The sequence below is a fragment of the Bactrocera neohumeralis genome, chromosome 6 (genome assembly GCF_024586455.1).
Source record: "Bactrocera neohumeralis isolate Rockhampton chromosome 6, APGP_CSIRO_Bneo_wtdbg2-racon-allhic-juicebox.fasta_v2, whole genome shotgun sequence".
Taxonomy (NCBI): Eukaryota; Metazoa; Arthropoda; class Insecta; order Diptera; family Tephritidae; genus Bactrocera; species Bactrocera neohumeralis.
This window is the reverse complement of record NC_065923.1, coordinates 78,041,526-78,062,886: the sequence shown is the minus strand read 5'-3', so window position 1 is coordinate 78,062,886 and position 21,361 is coordinate 78,041,526. Positions and strand designations below refer to the sequence as shown.

The window sequence follows — 21,361 nt, the reverse complement described above, 5'->3', positions numbered from 1 at the left end:
TTTTTGGCTAGCTAGCTTAGTAGTAGAGTCTAGAAACGGTGTAAATAACAACAATTAACTTTGTGTAATAAAGGATTATGTAAAATAACCTTAATAAAACTATGTGCGCCTGTGGTTATGCTTTAATGTTTGGTGTTTGTTTCAACGGAACATTTTTATTTATTTTTGTTAATTATATGCTTTTTATTTATGTGTGGCTTACTTTTGCTAATCTATTTTTAGAGATTTATTTGCAAAATATGTTAATTGTATTTCTTTGTGTAAGTATTTTTGATGCTTTTCTTGTATTGTTTTTGCAACTTTTTAAATATTTAACGTTCATAAATTTATAGATAAATGTTTTTTCCAAAAAAATTCACCAATATAGATACCTATATATGTATTTTACAATAAATAAATTTTGTGCATACAACGCCTGTGGCTATGCTTCATTGTTGGCCGTTGGTGGTCAAAAACTACCTCAATACTTGCTTTATGTCTGGATGTGGATATTATTTACTGATTTTATGCCATCTTGAATTCGTAAAGCTAATAATAATGCAATTTACAACCTCTATACAATATATACAAAAAATTAATAATAATTAAAAATACGAAAAGACTTTTTCGACTACCCAATATTTTACGCCTTTTTGGAGATAATTTATAGACATCTACTTTAGTGTTATAGAAAAAACCCCGCAAGTACCTTAAGGCCTATATTTTTATAGAAATAAAATAATATTTTTTATATTCTTAATAATTTTATAGAAATTTCTTTAAGTTCTCGCTTCTAACGCCCCGCGATATAGCACTGACGTAAATATTTGCCTTGAAATTAAAGAAAAACAGCTTAATTAAATAACTGCTATAAGCCTATGAGCCGCCAAAACAAATTTAGTGTTGAAAGCGAAGAACTATTGTACCATGCATTTGTGTAAATAATTAACTAAAAAATATCAAGAAAATATGGTAAATAATATTTATGTGTGAAGTGCTGTCACAACCAACTAAAATTGTGCTGCTGCACAGACAATGGTAACAGACATTGAAATATTGCTTATAAAAATCCAACTGCCAAGTGCTTATTAGACATTTCTTCATTAAAAATAGCATTTACTTATTTATTCTTTAACCTCGCAAACACCTCAATGTAATTTTATGCGCTCAAATGTACATTAACGTCAACGAAATTTATTTTCAAAAAGAAACGCAAATAGTTCACATTATTGAAAAACTCTGAGCGCAAAATAATATTTCAGATACACAAAGAGATAGTGTGGCGGTATTAAAAACACTGTTATTTCCACACATGAGTGACAGCTATTACCTAAGTTATTATATTTTTAATGCAGCTGTTTATACAATTTTACACACAAACAAATAATCTATCATATACATACACATATGTGTACATTAAAAAATTTACACAATTGTATATTTGTTTGCATTAAAATGCGCTTGGAGGACCACAAAATTTTAATATTTGCTTCAAAACCCATTTTCATATAACAAAAAAACATATTATTTAAACAAATGTCGCTTTGCTACTTCGTATTTATTATTTTCGTCAACGTACACTGAGAAAAAAACTGCATTTATGCCAACAGTACTCTGCTGTGCTTTAACAGTCTGTAAGTCAGTGAATCTGTCAAAAAATTTAACAGAGCGATGTCTGTTCTTTAAATAAAATTATATTTGGGGCATAATTTAATAGTGAAATTTAATAATAGGGTTAAGTTACAGAATTTTTTGGGTTGTAAATATTTTTCTGAGGGCAATCTCTTTTAGTGTTATTTTTTCTGATATTGGCAATATTTTTCTGTAGACCTAAGTTGCAATTTCAAAAAGAAATTGTGAAAAGGAAACGTATTGAAATCTCAGTTAGTGTGATTTTTGTGATATCGGAAATATTTTTCCACAATTCTATTCGTTGAAATTTCAAAAAACGCCTGATGTTGATTTTTCTGATATAAGAAATGTTTTTCTATAATCCGGAGTGATGTGTTGATATTTTAAAAATAGCCTCGAATAAATTCTACTCTCATTGATTTGCTTTTCAAATACTAAATATTCGAAAGCTCCAGTATGCAATGAAAGCTCAGTACTTTTACTTCTCAAGTATTCGAGAGCTCCAGTATGCAATGAGAGCTCAATAAATGCTCAGTATTTTTACTTTTAAGTATCTGAAAGCTCCAGTATGCAATGAAAGCTCTATGAAAGCTCAGTAATTTTACATTACCGTTGTTTTTCTTTATGTTATCAAAAATATTTTGTATAATATAATTACTTTAAACGTCAATCATTATATTTCACTACATAATATACAGTTTGCTATCTAGCTTCTATCTGCCCTATGTATAAAACTCAAAACTGTATATGTATTTAATTTAAACAACTTTATTATCATTGGCAATCTTCATAGTCATTTGACATGACATAAAACTCATAAGTTCCAATTTTAGCAATTGCATAATGAACTAAATACATCACTGACATCTTGTCACAACCTTCAAGTGTGGGTGGGGGCAACATGTTGTGCAAAAGCTTTTGTGATCTCCGAGAAAAATACCTTACATACCTAGATAGGGCATGACAAAAGGGTGAGGCATTAATGTTTTCTTTCTTGTAACAGTCTGGTATATGTAACCGGTACTGACCTGGTTTTTATCCGATTAATAGGCAGTAAAACTGGCAGCATACCTTCAAATTAAATTGATGCGACTACTCGGTAATCATCTAGCAAAGCCATTAGCTATTATGTAATTCTAGCGCCACTTTGGCACGTGCTGCAGCATAAAATATAATAATTTTTACAAAAAGTTTTTTTTAATATTTTCGTGCCAGACTATTTCCACACAACGGTGCCGCAATTAACCACATTCAAACAAATTCGTTACCGATAATTTGCTGCTTTTTAGTTTCGCCACAAAAATATTAATTTTGCGCTTAACACAAATTGTTACAGTTTTGAGTTTTTTTTTTAATTTTATTTTCAAGTGCTATTTTGTTGTTGTGCTTGTGCGCGTGTGTATCTGTTTTGTTTTTATCGAACGAAATGGAAAATTTAATTTATGTGCGGAAAATGGGAGAACTCATTTGTCACGATACTCGTGTAGTTGCATGTGTTTTCGTTACAATTACTAGGCAGTTAATGAGTAGTGCTGACTTGATTGAAATATTGCTTAGGTAATGGAGTTGTTGTCAGTTTTTTGTTGCTTTTTATTTTTAGTTATTGCCAATACTGTTGAGTTGACGACAATTTGCAAAAGAAAAGTATTAAAAACTATATTTGTTTTTAGGTTAAAGTACGACAGACACGCATTACCACACACACATGCAAATGAATTCACAGTGACTCGTAAAGTAAACACGCTTCTACGGAAAATAATTATTTTGACTAAAACAAATTACATATTTTGTTTTTAAATGTATAATTAATTATTAATGAAGTTTTTTTTGGGCAAGGGTACTGCTCTTATGTAAAAATGTTATATAAAATACAAATTTTTAGCTCCAAAATTAAAAAAAAATAAAAAAAATTTTAATTTGAATTTTTTTCAAAGATTTCGAAATACATATATATATAATTTAAATTATCAAATTAAAAAAAAAATTTGATTTAATTTCTGTTTTTTTAATTTCGAATTCATTAGTTCGGAAATTCATACCTATTAGAATTGATAACTTCTTGCAATTATGAACTTTTAAGTATTAAATCTCTAAAAACTGGAATTAGATATAATTTCTCACAACGCCTAATTGTAGGCAATATTTTATTCTAAGTATAAAATCTAAAAACTAGTATTAGATATAGTTTCGCCTAAGTGTAGGCAATATTTTTTATAGTAATAGATATATCGTTTTGCTTATGATCTCCTCTAAGGCTGTTTCTAACTAATTTTGGGTTGCTAAAATCGAAAATGAAAGCAAAAATTTCCTAACACGTAGAACTTTTTGTGTTGTAATCAAGTGGTATCAAACCACCACCATTTATAACAATAGCTGTAAGTGATGAAAAATTTTTGACTTTTTTTTAGGACACCTCAAATATTCCACAGGCCTTCTAGCACATCGTTCCCAATTTTTTTTTACATATTTTTTGAGTAATGTAATACTTCGAAAATTTCGGATTTGTTGACTAGTGTAATACTTTGAAAATTTCGAATTTGTTGACTAGTGTAATACTTTGAAAATTTCGAATTTGTTGACTAGTGTAATACTTTGAAAAAATCGGCTAAAGTCCAACAAAATTGCAACTAGTTTAATTTCCTTATATAATTAGCAACTTTTCGCTATAGTGAATTTACTAATTGACTAAATTAAGTAGTAGTTTGCACTTAGTAGTAACTTTCTCGGGAGATCAGAGTTCTATTTATATTAAAATATTTAAACAAAAAATCTGAGTAAAATTGAATTATTGCTTTTCTTGTACAACAGTTGACTACTTAGTAGTTCAGTTGCATTTAAATTGAGTTTCAATTGACCTTAACGCACACTTCGTGCCTTTTTCCACATGTAAGAATTTGTTTTTGTTTTTTTTAAGTAGACCAATAGGGACAGCAAATGACATTTGATTTTTTCCCGTTTCTTTGAGATTTTTCTTCAGTAAAGTTTGCCATTTCATCATGGAAAGATATACGATCCAACAACGATTTCAAGTTATTTAAATTTACTACCGAAATTCGGACTCTTTCATTCAAATTCAAACTCTCACTCCGTGCCTTTTTCTACACACGACTACTTATTCAACACCAAACTAATACTCACCATCCATTTTCGTCTGCAGGCTATGTGGTGAATCTGGCAATGAATCGCCATCACTATTTAAACTATATGAGTGTTCCGACTTAATTGGCTGCAAATTGAATAGCGCATCTGACATGAGTTTATCATTTAGTATCATAACAGCCGGATCTTTCATATCACGTTCCATGAACCAATCGTGTAGATCCGAATCTGTGGAGATTTTTAGAGATTCCGTCTAAAAAGAAAAAGAGAAAAAAAGCGAAAATATTTTATTAGTGGGGAATTCCTTGGCAAACAAACTTAATTTTATTGTATTATAAAATAAAGCAACAAATCATTTGTAAATATTGAAAGAATTCATATGATAGCTAACAGCAATCGCGTCAAAGCTATTAAATAATCCAAGATAAGTATTTTTTATAGGCAGTTAATGCCAAATAACTTATTGTATTTGCTTGCTGGCTATTGCGGGAAATTGAAAATTACTTTAAATTAAATATTTATCTATTACTTGTTGGCGCTTCTTGCACTTTGTAGATACCAGGTGCTGTGTAGTATTGATTTATTTTGTTTCCCTATTGGTATTGTGCTTTGCAATCCTGTTTTTCTCTATTTTTTCATACTTAAGTAAAATGTTTGTAAATATCTACATTTGGTTTATATGTCTTTACGAAAAAATTATCTTATCAGCTTTTCATAGTTATTTGACATGCTTGGAAAATTACTTTAGCATATGACAGCCAGACACACGCACACACACGCGCACATTGTTACAAACACTGTAAATATGATTGACACTTCTGTTACATTAACACGATTTGTGTTCAGTATTTTGTGCCGTTCTGTAACTACATACATGTGTGTGTATTATTTTTCTTACGTTTACACTCCCTCTTCTTCACTTCAGCCTTCAGCGAGAAAGTGATAATTTACCACTCTTACTCCTTATCTGCCTGCTGGTGTTGCTTCTGAGACCCTGCGCACTGATATAATATTTTAGGGCTCGTGCTATGTAGTTCGTCGCGGTCTCGCTGATAGCGCTTGCTCGTAAGTATGCACGATATGCATACTTTGTAGATACGCAGTCTGCCATTAGCAGTATTTCAATCATAGCAAATACAAAACAAATTTAATTTTACTAGGTGTTTTTTACAAATATTTTCTCTCATTTTTCATGTTTTTTGTTTTGTTGTTGTTTCGTGTTTTGGTTTTCGTTTTTATTTTGCCGTTAATTACTTACTTAAATGTCTCTTGTGGGATGGTGCTAATGACGAAATATATGAAATGAGAGCAGTCGTGGATTTTTCGATATTCGATTTTTTTTTATTTAATATACATTTCGTCCTTTCGATCTAAAACAAGTTTTTGTATCAAAATTTTTTTTTTGTTTATCAAGACATCTTAACAAAATTCGACAAAGTCAAAAAATGTCCAAACATATCGAATTGGAAAAGTAGCCTAAGCACTGGCCAGACATGGTGCCTGCTTTGCTTATATAGAGCCAGCTTCCCGCGAAGTCATCTCGTGACTTTTAAATCACATCACATCGCGACGGGAGAGTAGCCTAAGCACTAGCCAGGCACAGTGCCTGTTTTACTTCTATAGAGCCATCTGACAGTCAGCTTTCCGCAAAGTCTTCTCGTGACTTTCAATTTACATCACATCGCACTTTGCGCTGCAATGTGGTGTGAGAGTCTCCTGAGCACTGGCTAGGCACTGGTTTGCGTTACTTATATAGAGTTAGTTGGCAGCAGACAGTCACTGAGCATTCTGCCACCTTCCCATGAAGTCATCTCAAGACTTTCAAATCACATTACATCACGGCCTGAGAGTCACCTGAGCACTATCCAGACCCAGGTCAGCTATCAACTAGATATATGGTTCAGCTCAAACCACTGTAGTGAATAGCTTCCATACAAACTGACCGTTCAGCATCGAGATGAAGATCTTTTTATACCCTTTTATGCTATAAGAAATCCTTTTATGATATAAGAAATGCGTGTGTGCAGGTTATTACAGCTGCGTTGCAGCCGTAGTCTATAACTTTTTCTTGCTTTATAAAAAATCAGGTTCTCTTTAGGGCCTCTGGGCTTAAATCCTTAACATATACTCTACAATTTAATTTTTATGACTGACTATGCTACAGTATATGCCTCTAAATCTTTACTGGACTACTAATACATAAAGTCAATGCGTTGAACTTACTTGAGCGCACCGTTATTTTAACTATGTAACATTTTCTTCCAACCAAAGTCACACTTAACTGTAAATATTTGTATTATTTGAGCGGCTTGTATTATGCGCGCACCATTGACCTTGAAATGCTGCAAGTGCAGTTATATTATGTCTTACTTTTATAACCTCGCTGTTTACCTTACGCACATACATACATGTGTATGTAAATACGTGTGCTCATAAATATATGTAAACATACATACGCGACTTTCAATATTTATTTAACAGTTTCTCACCATTTTGATTGACAAGCACTCAAAATTCGAATTTAAATAAATAAATCAGAAAGTCTGAGAGATAAGAGAAATGCCGCAGGTACAGTTATATACTATATTACTATATGTATGAATAAAAAATCGTCCGTATATCGGCATTTGAAATCGCATGAATGAAACGCGCTGCTAGTCAGTATTATCTAATATACATACATATACACAGTAGTGTGTAAGGGAAAGAGGTTAATAAGGCGGGCGTCGATTTAATAATTTAATTATATTAAAATTCAAATACATGTATTATATATGTGTGTATAATCAACTACATCCGGCAAAAGGTCTGGCGTATTTCAAATCAATCTTTTTTGTTGCTTCTTTCTCATATTCGCCGGTGATAAGATCATTAGCTACAGCAATTGCTGAATAATCATATTAGATGTATAGTTAAATAAAACAAAATTAAAAAATATATGCAAAAACAATAAAAAAACACGTAAAATAGTTTTTTTTTTTAATATTTGTTATAATTTTGCTTTTAATCAGAAGGTAACCGTGTGCAAATTTACATTTATTATTGCATGTTGTTGTATTGTGTATATTTTAAATCACTTTTACTGATTGCCTTCTACATACACACATATATAAATGAATTTTAATTTTCTAGTGCCCTAGACATTGCGCTGATTTCATATTTTCATGCTGATAAGCGCTTACACTTTTGTTTTTATTTTAGTTTAGTGACAACTTTTGTGGTTCTGCTATTATTTTAAGTTGTTCCACTGCCAAGCAAGACACCTGTTTGCAAAAGTTCATTCAATATGATGTGATTCTATTTTGGTGTTGCTCATATCAGTTCATTTCTTAATTGTATTGCGCTGTCGCAGTCAATCTTATCAATTATTTCATTTGTTGTAATAGTTTTGCAAGAAAAGTGGCTGTGCCTGTTAGTTTCCTCAAACAAATTTTAGATAAAAAGTGATTTTTTTGTTTAAAATTTGTCTGAAGGTTGCAATTAGTGGCGACACAGCTCTAGTTATATAGGAAATAATGCTTAAAATCTGTGTGAGATAGTTCACTACACTTTCTTTTGTAATTCTCCAAATTTGTTTTTGCAACATTTGTAGTCACATAGCTGTAAGTTACATTTTCCAATTTCCGAATATTTTTAGTTTTTGCGTAGTTATGTCCTCCAATTTCGGAAGTTGTTTAAGTTTTGGATAGTTATGTAACAGATGGGTAACCGTTCGTTGATTTTCGGGTCTTTATCATGTTCTTTGCCCCAAATTCTTGCCGATTCTTAAATGTTACTGAGTTTATTTTTTAACATTATAAACTTTAAATGGCAACCTTTTATATACATATGAGATATGTCCTCCAATTTAGGAATTTTTTAAAGTTTTGGGTAGTTATGAAACTTATCGGTAATCGTTTGATTTTTTGGGTCTTTATTATATTTTTTGTCCCAAACACTTAGCGATCTCTAGCAGTTAGTGAAAATTCATTATATTTTATTTTCTAATTTCAGATAGATCGTTTGATCTATTCGGTTAAAAAAAATATTTCTTTACCAAACTCTCAACGCTCCTTAGAAGTTACCGATAGTCCAGTCATTATAGTAAGTTCACCTCGGAATTCGATATACCCATTTATATGTCGGTAAATACTTGTATATTGACACCCTAAAGTTGTCTCAAAACCTAGGGTAGGGTATACCGACCATATGTAGGTTTTGAGACAACTTATATAAACCTAGGGTAGGGTATACCTACCATATGTAGGTTTTGAGACAACTTTAGGGGGGTATTTACAGACATATAAACAGGTATATCGAATTCCGAGATTCTTACCTAATTTAAGCTTAAATGACTGGACTACGAAGCATTTGCTTAACATTAAATTTTAAATCAAAATATAGGTCTCTAAATTCACCATCATACCAATTCGTAGTTTCTGCGTTCTTGCTGTTTGAGCTCTTCTCTTCCTAGAAAAATTGATTTCATATGAAAACTAACGACTTTAATACCTGAAATTATAACTGATATCTTCTAAAAGTAGTACAACATCTATATATACAATTTGTATTCGACTTCAGCAGTGTATTTAATTTATATCAGTTGCTTATTCGATTAGTCATATTTTTATACCAAAACTATCGAAATAACTCGCTTCTCATATATACATAGTATGTATGTGTAGAACTTTTCTCTCTTAAAAGAAATTGTAGATGAAACCTCTATTTGTTTAATTTGTATTAAGCTGCATTAGTATATTTTATTTATACCAGTTGTTTGTTCGATTTAGCAACTCAACTCCATCTGGTATCGCAAAGGACCAAACTGGTCTATGCGCGGCTTATTGGCCTGCCAGATTAAACTAACCTAACCTAACCTATAAAGTAGTATAAATTCTTTAACAAGCTATCAAGCAGTTGTTTATTCGATTCGCCAAAATTTGAAGAGTTTATACCAAAACTACCGAAATACTTTGTTTGTTACAATTAAATGCAATTCATAGAATTATCTTAGTAAAGGTGTTTATACATATGTATATACCCTATATAAGTAGATTCAATAACCAAATACACCTCTTAGCTCAAGAGCAGGCATATCGCTTGTTCGATTTGCTATATAAAGTAAAGTAAAGATCGCGAGTAATTAATCTATTGAGTTATGATATTTACTCAAAAGTATGCTGATATTTTAGGGGGTTCCTGGTAAATAAATAATATCTTATCTTTAGTTAATTTCATTAGTTACTTCTAGATTCGACGTAAATTAAAACAAATAAGTTATAAAATTATCGTCTTCCGGCGTAAATTTAAGCCAAAATATGAATGAAAAGTGTTTGATTTGACATAAGGTTGCTTGCTTAAATTAAATATATGTATATATTTTTCTGATTATGTGCACCAAATACTTGAAAGATAATGTTTGTATATATAGTAAAAACAACACCAATTTGCTTATGCGGTATGCAACTAAAAATGCACATAGCCTTCACTTGCATTTTCTGCAGCTTTTTCCAATCATTTATATCAATTTTTTTCTTTAGAAATTTACAAACACACACACATACATACATAAGCATTCATAACGTGCCATTTGCGCTTTGCACAGCGAAAGGTGTGTTCTGGTTTTGCCAAAAATGCCTTTCGCAAATGCATATACAGTAGTGACTACCGCCTGCACGCAGCCAGACAAATTAACAGCTACACAAACACGTTCACATACACGCACACACACCAACGCAGCGTTTCAATTATGGTAAACAGTTTATTTACATTTCGAAAGTTGTTCTTTTGCGTTCCGTTCGCATTTTTTCACACTCAACCATGAACGATTGGTCATTGTTGCCGTTGTTGGTTGTGGGTGTGTTAGTGTTATGCGTCATACATACACACACGCACACAGCTTGCTATGCTTTGGCCTTTTTTTGCAAACGCGCTCCATACTAAATTGCCGCTTTGATTTCATATTTTTTTTTTTTTTATTCCTCTATTTTCTCGCGAAATTCCTTTCTCCACAAGTAGATAAACGCATCCTCTGACTCCACCGCCACCAACGCAATTTCTACTGAAGTTATGCGTTCTTAAGTATTTATGCAAATTTTGTTTTCGCACAATTGCTTCTTGCCGCTTGCCGCTCAATTTGGAATCGGTTTTTGGTACGCACCCAGGTGACTAATTGGCCATTGGCCCGCATGTGTTTCTTATAGCGGCATATGTGTGCGTGCGTGCGTGTGTTGCGGGGGAAATGTTGCGACGCAGCAAATATTGAGGTTACTGATTTTTAAATATGCATGGAATTTTCCTGCACAATAACCTAAATAACTATATAAAAACATAAACATATGTATATATTTATGTATGTATAATATATTGTTAATACTAAAAGCATTCACATACATGTACATATATGCCCGTATGTGCAAAGTACATATATGTAGTATGGAGTATGTCAGTGAGTTTTATTTTCTGTTTCATGCAGGTGAGCGAGTTTATATTGTTGTTAATACATGCTCTTATTTAATTAAAAATCTGTTAAAAAAAATTTTGTTTAGTATTTTCTTATACATTGGTCTGTTAAGTTATGTAATGTTATGGTAAGTTAAGGTTAGTAAAGCAAAGTAAAAGATAAGTAAAGTCAAGTTAAGTTTAGTTTAGTTAAGTTAAGTTATGTAAAGTTTAGTAAAGCTAAGTTAGGTTAACTTAAGTTAAGTCAAGTTAAGTTAAAGTTATGTAAAGGCTAAGTTAGGTTAACTTAAGTTAAGTCAAGTTAAGTAAAAGTTAGTAAAGTAAAAAAGTTGTGTTAACTTAAGTTTAGTTTAGTTAAGCCAAGCCAAGTCAAGTCAAGTCAAGTCAAGTCAAGTCAAGTCAAGTTAAGTTAAGTTTAGTTCATACTGTACAGCATTGTAAACAGCCAGTAGTTACTAGTATGAATACACGCCATAGCAGCTGTCTGAAAACTTGTCGATGTATGGTATATAATGCCAGCCACTTCTTCAGCAGCAGACTCATTGCAAATTAAGTCTGGGAAAATTTGCCACCTTTACAGCAACAATTTTCCCTTTAGCTTCTCGACTTTATTTTGGCAGTTTGGCTTTGCCTAGCAAACACTGATCGCTCTTGCTCTTTTATATAATATATTTTTCCAGAGCATAAACACATTTAATTTAATTAATCTAAAATAATTTTAAATCTACTGCCCGCCTGTTGCCAAGCACGCTGCCGTTATTCACCTACTCGTGTTCTTAAATACAAACGTTGACTTGTCTCCTACATGCGCTGCATGCATTATATTAATATTTTAATATTTGCCGGTTTGCAGCTTGTTTAATACAAATAAATGCACACCGCTACTGTTGTTGTATATTTTTTCCATTTTTAAGTGCTGATAACTCTGATAACACAAAGTTGCACTTGCGCCGATTTCATGCAATTCGGCATTAAAAGTCAGCCAGCAAGCGATAGCGTGTGCAAAGCAAGCAATTTAAATTAATTTTTTATTTTTCCTTTATTAAAATGTATCACACTGTGGTTGGAACACCATAATAGCTTTTTTTTTGCTTTTTGGCTTGCAACCTAATTTGCTTTGAAGAAGCTTCTATCAAGCCTAGATGTAGGTGCGAATGCGAGCGTAAGCACTATCTGCACAAATTATGCGGCAACGAAGCGTAAATAAAATATGTAGTTAAAAATAAAATTATAAATAAAATGTGAGAAACACGAAAGCATAGTTATAAACATATATACATATATACATACATTTATACAGTGCTTAAGCATTTGTTTGTATGTGCGTCTATATGTGCATATATAATTTGGTTAGTTAGCGGCGGCTGCGCAGCGGTTCAACGAACCCTTTTTTACGAAAATTGTTAAGAGTTAGCAATTTACACACGCATACACGCCCCTAGGCAACTGTATATATGTGTGTGTGTGTTTGTGCGTTTTGGCCATGTTACGAAAATGACAGTGAAGCGTACGCGGATAATCAGAATAACAAAATTTTCGAGGAATTATCAGCAAGAATGCTCACTAAGCTGTTAGTAAATGAATTTCATTGTCCACAAAAGAAAAATAAAAAGAAAGAAGAAAGCAATAAAAAGCCATTAAAACACAGCTAAAAGCTGTAATGCTGAAAGCATAGCCAGATACTTCCAATAAAAAGCGAAAAATGGAAAAAATGTATTCAACAAATTGAGTAAAATGAAAGGAAGTTCATAATGCATTTGTTCTTGCTGGAGTCAATGAAGCTCCATATCAGTATTTTTTGGGATTTGTAGCAAATCTTAAAATTGCTTGACTCTCAACTTTCTCTTCTCCAACATAATCTCAGCGTACGCCTCGTTCAATAATTATTGTTCTGTAAATGGAATTGAGAGTGGCTTTCAGGTGTTTTACTGTTTGGTTTAGGCTCAAGTAAAATCAGTAGGTGATCATAGCTGGTTTTTGTCAGTAAAAATATGACTGCCAAGGCCTCCAATAGTACTCAGACACGTTTTGTGAAGATCATCGAGCCGATCACCAATTTTATTGCTCCGATTTTCATTTTTTGTGTTCCTAAGTGAAGATTTGATGAACTTACAGCTGGTCGCTTTAACAGTAGTGGATAGAGATTTTGATTTTTTTTTGCTCTGAAGTGATGATCCGACGAGGATCTGGTGGTGATCTGATGATCTTACAGCTGTTCATTTAAGTGGGCAGAGATTTGAATTTTGTTGCTCCCCAGGGATTATCTGATGATCATACAGCTGATCGCCTTAAAAATAGCGAACAGTGTTGTTGATTAATAACTTAGAACTCTTCTTCAGCAACCCACACTTTTTATCGATGAATATGGAATATTCTTAAAAATTAAAATGTTGTTAAATATTATTACCCAGGTATCATCTATATGAATATCATCAATCATTATACTATAAGCTGAAGATCAAAGAAGCTGAAGGCTTTAACCAAAAAACTAAGCAATGGTTTTAAGTTAGATGTTGTAAGGTGAATCCATTCAAAATAATAAGAGTGTTTCTAAATTCTTATATACATATATAATACTATATAATCAAAAACGTAAAAAAAGCTGAAGTCCAGTTTTGAAAACTCTTTTAGCTCAACTTTCAAATTTCTTAAAAGCCTGATATATTATTTCTTCGCCAAACACCTGGCAAATGGTAAATGCATGACTCACGCAACTCAAGCGCTGAGTTCTGGCAGCAGAATGGAGCGCCACAATAAGATCACTTCATCAAAGGAATTTATTGAAATTTTTATTTGTTTGTATATTTAGATATTACCGAAATTTTAACGAGATTTTTTTCAATCTGCATACATGTAATGCACACATACACAGCAGATTAGATCATTTTCGAAATGAAATAATTTTGACTCTATGTATGAGTTCAAACCAGCTTTCATTATATACCATATCACATATTGGTAGCATTAAGTATGCATAATGTGGCGATTAGTTAATTCGACAGACTAAATAATTTGTTGTTTTCGAATATTTTAAAATCTTTTTTTTTGGCGTATAGCTTTCAACGTCTTCGTTTTCTCCTTATTATATTTGCATATAGTTAGGTATTTCCTAAGTGAATGGCTAAAAAGGTTGACCAACAAAAGTTGAAAGGTAAACTGGCTTGCAGGTAGCCGGCTTACCGGCCATGATATGCCACTGAAGTGTGACTGGCTGCTGCCGTCTTATAGCCTTTTCACGTTTTTTTCTCATTGTTGTTGTTTGTGTTTTTTCGATTTTTCTCCAGCACATTGCTGCAGGTGCCGCACTTTCGGCGCTCGCTGCGCCACCTGAGCCGTTTGCTTAATACAACTCGCTTACTAAATGATCTTCAATATTCTATGTACAAGGCGAAGATCGCCAACCAAAACTTGTATATATTTGTACAGCTTAGCATCTCTATGCTTGCATGTTGGCATGTGTGTATGTGTACTCTTGCACGCTGCTTGCTTCCTCTTTGATCACATGAGGGATCGTGATTTCAAGTTTGTTGTTAAACACAACTGACCGTTCATTTGTTTGTACATTTATCTCACTGTCCGTCCGACACAACCATCGAAGCATTCCTACATTTCCCGGGCGCAACGCAACTGCTAATGCCGCTCTCGGTGCTGGTGGTGGTCGACGCGACGATTTATGGTAAAAGCCGCTGCTCATATTTATCTCACAACCATAAAGAGCATATGAGCTGAATGTTTGTTTTTGTTGTCGCGCTGCTCGTGCCGCCGCATTACGGTGTGTGTAACAGGTGAATAACCTTTTTGCCATTTTCGTGTTTATTATTTATTTGTATTTACGTTAATGATGAGCGCATCCCAAATACAACAATAGCAATAAAAAAAAAACACTAGTCGCTATACTTGGTATATGAAAACGCAATCGGTTCGGGTCCGATCAGGTTCCCCTAATCGATCGGCTTACCAGAAAATTTGTTATGCTCATCTGCAGGTATTGTGCGGTGTGGTGTATTTATAGTGTTTACGCTGTCATTAATGACATTTCATTACATAGCGATTTATAGTTACTTATATGTAGGTTCATTTTGTTTAGTGATTTGTTAAATTTCGAAATTAATCGCCTGATTGTTGGGGAAGGACTAAAAGTGTCTATATTGAAAGCTTAGGAGATTAGTTCGGTTTCGGTTTTTGAAAGAAATCGCAATCTAAAAACCTTAAATCAGGGTATATTAAGTTTGCCCCGCAGCACGTAATACAGAAAGAAACGTTGTTTTAGAGATATCCAGCTGAAATTGTGTACACGAGCTTTTCGCTTCGAGAAACTACTTATTTGAGAAAATATCCGATGTCGGAACGGTATAAGATATAACTGCAACACAAACTGATCGTTCAAAATCAAATTCTTGTATGGAAAACTTTTTTATTTGTCCAAATATCTTCAGAAAATTTGACAGAGATTAATGTCAAAAACAATGCTATAATACCTGAACAATTATTTAAATCGGATCACTATAGCTTATAGCTGCCATACAAACTGACCGACCCAAATAGTGTTCTAGTATGGAAAATCTTTTCAATTAGCGAGATATCTACACAAAACTCGGCACAGATTATTTTTGTAGGCAAGCAATACAATTTCTGAATAAATTTTCGAAAACGGATTATCATATCTTATAGTTGCCATACAAACTGATCGGTCAAAATCGAGTTGTTGTATGGAAAACTTTTTCATTTGATAAGACATTTATCCATAAATTCGCACAGCAGTTTGTACAAAACAAAGCTATAATCTTCGCACAAATTATAGAGATCGGATCACTATAACATATAGCTACCATACAAACTGTTCGATCAAAATCGAATTCTTTAATGGAAAACTTTTTTATTTGTCAAAATATCTTCAAGAAATTTGGTTCAAAATAATGTCAAAAGCAACGTTATAATATCTGAGCAAATTATTCATATCTGACTACTATAGCATATAGCTACCATACAAACTGTTCGATCAAAATCAAATTCTTAAATGGAAAACTTTTTTATTTGGCAATTTAACTTCAATATAAATGCCATATAACCAATATTAGTTCAGCTTCCGTACCATTACTATTACCTATTACATAGCGGCAGCATTTACACCAATTTTATTGTACAATATAAAAAAGTGTTATAAAAACCACAGCCAACTTCCTCATACCTAAATAATATTTCCATAATTATTTTTACCAACGCTTCACTGCACAATTTTATAACTATAACAGCATAAGTATTACGAGCGCTCACCCCAACGTCTCACCTAAACTCACCTTTGCCTGCGCCATAGCCTGCAAAGCACCCAACATTTCACAATACCTACAACAATACAATCTCATTCCTCCACTCAAGCACAGCTTGCCTCAACCATTTCTCATAGCCACTTTTGTCGCTCCTTTTTCAGATGACTTTCTTGGCTTTTCCCACCGTTAAGCTGTGTGCTTGTCTTTTCTACTTCTTTTGACACAAATAATTTTTGACGCTTTCTGCTTGAATGCTTAGTTGCTTGGCAGGTTGCTGGAATGTGCTTAACTTATTTACATAAAATTGTATGCATATTTGCATAAGTATGCGTGTTTGTGTCTCAATATTGTGTGTGTGTGTGTGCGTGTTTAGTACCGTTGCTACATACATGTAGATACACAAATAACTAACTTACCGGTATTCAAATTGACGTAATTATTAGGGTTTAAATATTTGAATATGTGTAGAATATTACGCTAGTCGCTTAAGCCATATTATTGGTCGAGTAAAAGTATTGGAAGTAGAAGGTAGAAAAATGGTAAGAAAATAGTATTTTTCTGGCTTGATCAAGTTTTTTTAGTAAGTTATTTATTTTGCTAACAAATTTGGCTATCAATTTTCTAAACTTTTATGCCCTGACCTGTGACTCTTACTAACCTTTGCTGTAGAACGACACCGACTCAAAATATTGTCCTTCTCAATATTTCATTTCAGTACTGTCAGGTGTTTCTCTCAGCACTGATGGTTTCTCATTTGCTGTTATTAGGTTATTTCAACAGCCTATAAAACACAGCTTAACTTAAACAAATCGTTTTTCATGCTAAATCACACTGATTTGATTCGGGCTATGACCCTAATATTAAACGCCAAAATAAGGATGTCGCAACATAGGCCAACTAACACTAAACAAATGTAAAAGTTATGTAAATTATTTGCCGAAAAATGACAAAAGTTTTATTTGTATTTATCCATAATGTGGGACACATGCAGCTTTGGTAGAAAGTATTAACAATTAAATCAAGTTTTTTGTACAAAGTTTTAAAATATATAAACAGGAGTATGTCAAAGCTTTATGACGGCAGCTAGTAATTATTATAATACATATTTACATAAATATTTATACCGAAACTAGTTTTCGTGCATAAATTGTACGCGCTGTGACGTCAATGCATAAAGTGCGGCTTCTCGAAAAAGCCTAAAACCATTTACATAAACTTGTGATGCATAAAAACACGTTTCGTGGTCGGGTATTTTCACAATTATTGGGGTAGCAACAGCATGAACTGCATTATTTCTAAATACAACAATAAATGTGTTGTGACATTATAGCAACCCTGTAAACCATGTATTTTAGATAAGAAATAGTTAATCACATACATGCCTTATTTGCAATTAGTGGGTTATAATTTTGAATAATAATGCATAGAATTTATTATCGTTTAATCTTCAAGCGCTGATTTTTAGATGGAGAGCACATGTAAGTTTAGAATAACACAATATATAGTTTATAATTGTATATACACAAAATATCGGTAGCGGGGCAACAAAGTAGTTACGAAAAATTATATTTTACAGCTACAGGTATTTGTTTGTTAAAGCCGAACTAGACGGGAAGTTTTACGAACTCAATTCTACCCACACCATCTATAACATTGGTTTTTGATGGAGCTGTGCAGCCAAAAATTTAGTTATGTTCATCCATGCACTGTTGCTGAGTTAATTCACGAAGAAAGTTGGAAAAACTAAACGCACGAAAAAGTTCGCGATTTAATTCCATTTTTTTGGCCGAGATGAATATTTTAAGTTACTGTATTTTCATTGTTTACAGTAACTTAAAATATTCGCTCGTATGTCTAAACGTTATGAATATCTATAAAATCAAAAATCTCAAAGTTTACGATAAAATTGTGAGTTGCCAGATTGCAACACTGCCAAATCCCAAAATACTAAAGCCTAACCTATGTTTGCAGGTTTTTAGCAAGTTGGTGCATAGAGAACCTGCTAACCAATATTTTTATTTTATTTTCTCAATAAAAGCTATGTAAATCTGAGCAAATTTCAAATTAAAATATCTGTCCTGAATTTCAATTAAACTAAGCATTACTGATTAGCTACTGGAACTAGCCTAAAAGTGGTGTATTTTTTAACGAAATCTGTCAAAAAACTTATTAGTTTCTAGTATGGAGAAAAAGCAGTTGGTGGACTAGTCTAGCAAGTGGTTAACATTAGTTTGATATATATATGAATACTATGACTTCTTTTTAGGGTAGCTTATTACATTTTTAGCATCTTTAAGGCGCAAAATATAAATTGCATGAATTTTACCACTATTAGCTATATGATTTCAAATTTTAAAAGTGCATATGAATTTCAAACAAGAAATTAAATATTGATATCTAAAATATTTCTTCTATAAAAGTCGGACATCTTATATTTTGTAGCATATTTTAGGCGCAAAATAAAATCTACAAGAATTTGCAACAATTACTATATTATTTCATATTTCAAATGTCCTGAGGTGTCTCAAACAAGAAATTAAATATTAATATCTAAAATATTTCTTCTTAAAAGTCGGACATCTTATATTTTGTTAGCATATTTTAGGCGCAAAATAAAAACTACTAGAATTTTCTTTATTTATTTAAACAAGAAGTTCAATGTTAATAACTAAAATATTTTTCCATAACAATTGGAATTCTTATAATTGTTAGCATCTTTTAGGCGAACAATATAAACTACAGGAAAGTTACTATTTTAAATGTCCTCAGGTTTTTTAAAAAAAGAAATTAGCTATTAATTTTCAAAATACTTCTCCATAACAGTTGGAGTTTTTATATTTGTTAGCATCTTTTAGGCGCAATATATGAACTACAAGAAATTTGCAACAATTAGCTATATTATTTCATAAATACTTAAAATTTACGGTATTTTCCTATATATCCTACATATGAATATTGTCATATTTTAAGTGTTCTCATGAATCTCAAACCAAAAGTTGAAGATTTATATCAAAAATATTACTTCATAAAAGCTTGATAATAACAATTTTATAATGAAAATTTTCATCATTTCTTCATCAGTCTTAAACATATTGCAAAAAACTACAAAAAATATATATTCAGAAACCATTTCTTCATTAAAGTTTGGTCAAAGGAATATTTATTTCAAAAACTTGCTTCTTTTAGGCGCAAAATTCAAAATTATGTAGAAATTTAAAAAATACGTCTAAAATATGATATATGACGATAAAAAATATATTCGAAAAATATTTCTTCAGTAAAGTTTTGTAAAATCAATATTTATTCTAAAAATGTGCATCTTTTAGGCGCAAAATTCAAAATTATGTAGAAATTTAAAAGACTATGCTTAAAATATGACGAATTCGAAAACCATTTTATGGTTAAATTTTGGTAAAATTAATATTTATTATAAAGATTGCATCTTTTAGGCGCAACATACAAAAATTTGTACAAATTAAAAAAAATGTGCTCACCAGTCTTAAAAATATAAAGATAAAAGTAAAAAAATATATTCAAAAACCATTTCTTCATGAAAGTTTGCTAAAATAAATATTTATTAAAAATATTACTCTATTAACACTTATCATGAGTCATTGCCACACTTTTACCACGTTTCTCAGAAATTCATTTAACATTTTGTTTGCTTATTTTTTCAGCCTCCAAAATGCAATAAAATCTCATAATGCTTGCATAAGCGATTTTCAACTATCGATGAATAACAATTATTCAGCATATCAGTAGCATATATGTATGTAGATCGTTTAACAACAACAAACAAATGCTGAATAGAGAAGGTGAATTGCTGGATTTTTTGGTAAGTAACCCAAATATGTCACTCTCAAGTCGAAATCTTTTCAAATATAACACAACAATAAGCGTATAAAAAGTGAAAAAAGATGGAAGTAAAATAAAATGAAAACGGAAAACACAAGAAAATAAAATAAATATGCTTAAATTATAAGCATAGCGAAACACAATTAAAAATTGAAATCGCAAAAGTAAGTGGTTATTTGTTATACAACTGCAGTTAAACATTAAGCGTAATGTAGTTTAAAAAATGCTGCGGGTCACTGTTATTATTATATACTGATATTATATACGCAAAAAAATGGTTTCAAAGCGCCGACTATTGATTGTAAATGCGTGATTTTGTGTTGTTGTTTGTTTTTTTTGTTATTATTATTTTGTTGTAATTTTTTTATTTTTTGTAAAAAAGTAATTATTTACACAACCAAATTATGTTTGTTATGTGCCGCTTATTTAATTCAATAATAGACAGCGCCAAAAAAATTAATATAATAGTTCCAAATTACAATGAAAATGAAATTTTGAAGTCACAAAGCTGTTAAAAGCGCCACTTCTTTTTTTTAGAAAAGTTAAAGCCTTTTAATGATGGAAATTAAAATAAATTATAACGCTAATAACTAAATTTAAATTAAATGCTTGTAGTAAAAGTAGTTTTTAACCGTATATATTTACAATAAATATATGTAATTGTGTATTGTGACTAGGGTTAGGGTGATAATAAGCAAAAAATAGAAAACTACAAGGCGGAAGAACTTCCCGTTACAAATAATTGCGGAAACTTTCATAGAGGTGTCTAAGCACATAGTTTTCAGAGTACCAAGTGAAAAGAAAATTTCGGGTTTTTGACCGACCCTAATGTATGCATACATATGTATGTATATAGAATTATATTAATACTTGGAACGGCTTTCTTAGAGGTGTTTAAGAACCTATTTTTTAGAGTATCAAGCGGATTTGTGTTGGTTTTTTGACCCGCCCTAGTAATCAAGTTTTTGTATGGAAAACTTTTTTATTTGACAAAATATCTTCACGAAATTTATCACGGATTATTACCAAAAGCAATAATATAATCTGGAAAAAAATTGTTCATATCGAACCTCCATAGCACTTAGCTG

At 31.7% G+C, this 21,361-nt stretch overlaps 1 protein-coding gene and 1 long non-coding RNA gene across 5 annotated transcripts in view; one reads left to right on the top strand and one right to left on the bottom strand.

The window, feature by feature from the left end:
* The window catches only part of LOC126762261 (uncharacterized), a 146,403-nt gene that overhangs the window by 36,888 nt on the left and 88,154 nt on the right, over positions 1 to 21,361 (top strand). For both annotated transcript variants that reach the window (XR_007667435.1, XR_007667434.1), the window contains exon 2: positions 20,096 to 20,253. This is a non-coding gene — a long non-coding RNA (uncharacterized LOC126762261). The remainder of the gene's footprint in view (positions 1 to 20,095; positions 20,254 to 21,361) is intronic.
* Positions 1 to 21,361, bottom strand: part of LOC126762249 (cyclic AMP response element-binding protein A) — an 84,922-nt gene that overhangs the window by 4,270 nt on the left and 59,291 nt on the right. For all 3 annotated transcript variants that reach the window (XM_050478855.1, XM_050478857.1, XM_050478856.1), the window contains exon 3: positions 4,750 to 4,963. In XM_050478855.1, the coding sequence (XP_050334812.1) occupies positions 4,750 to 4,963 (214 nt within the window). The remainder of the gene's footprint in view (positions 1 to 4,749; positions 4,964 to 21,361) is intronic.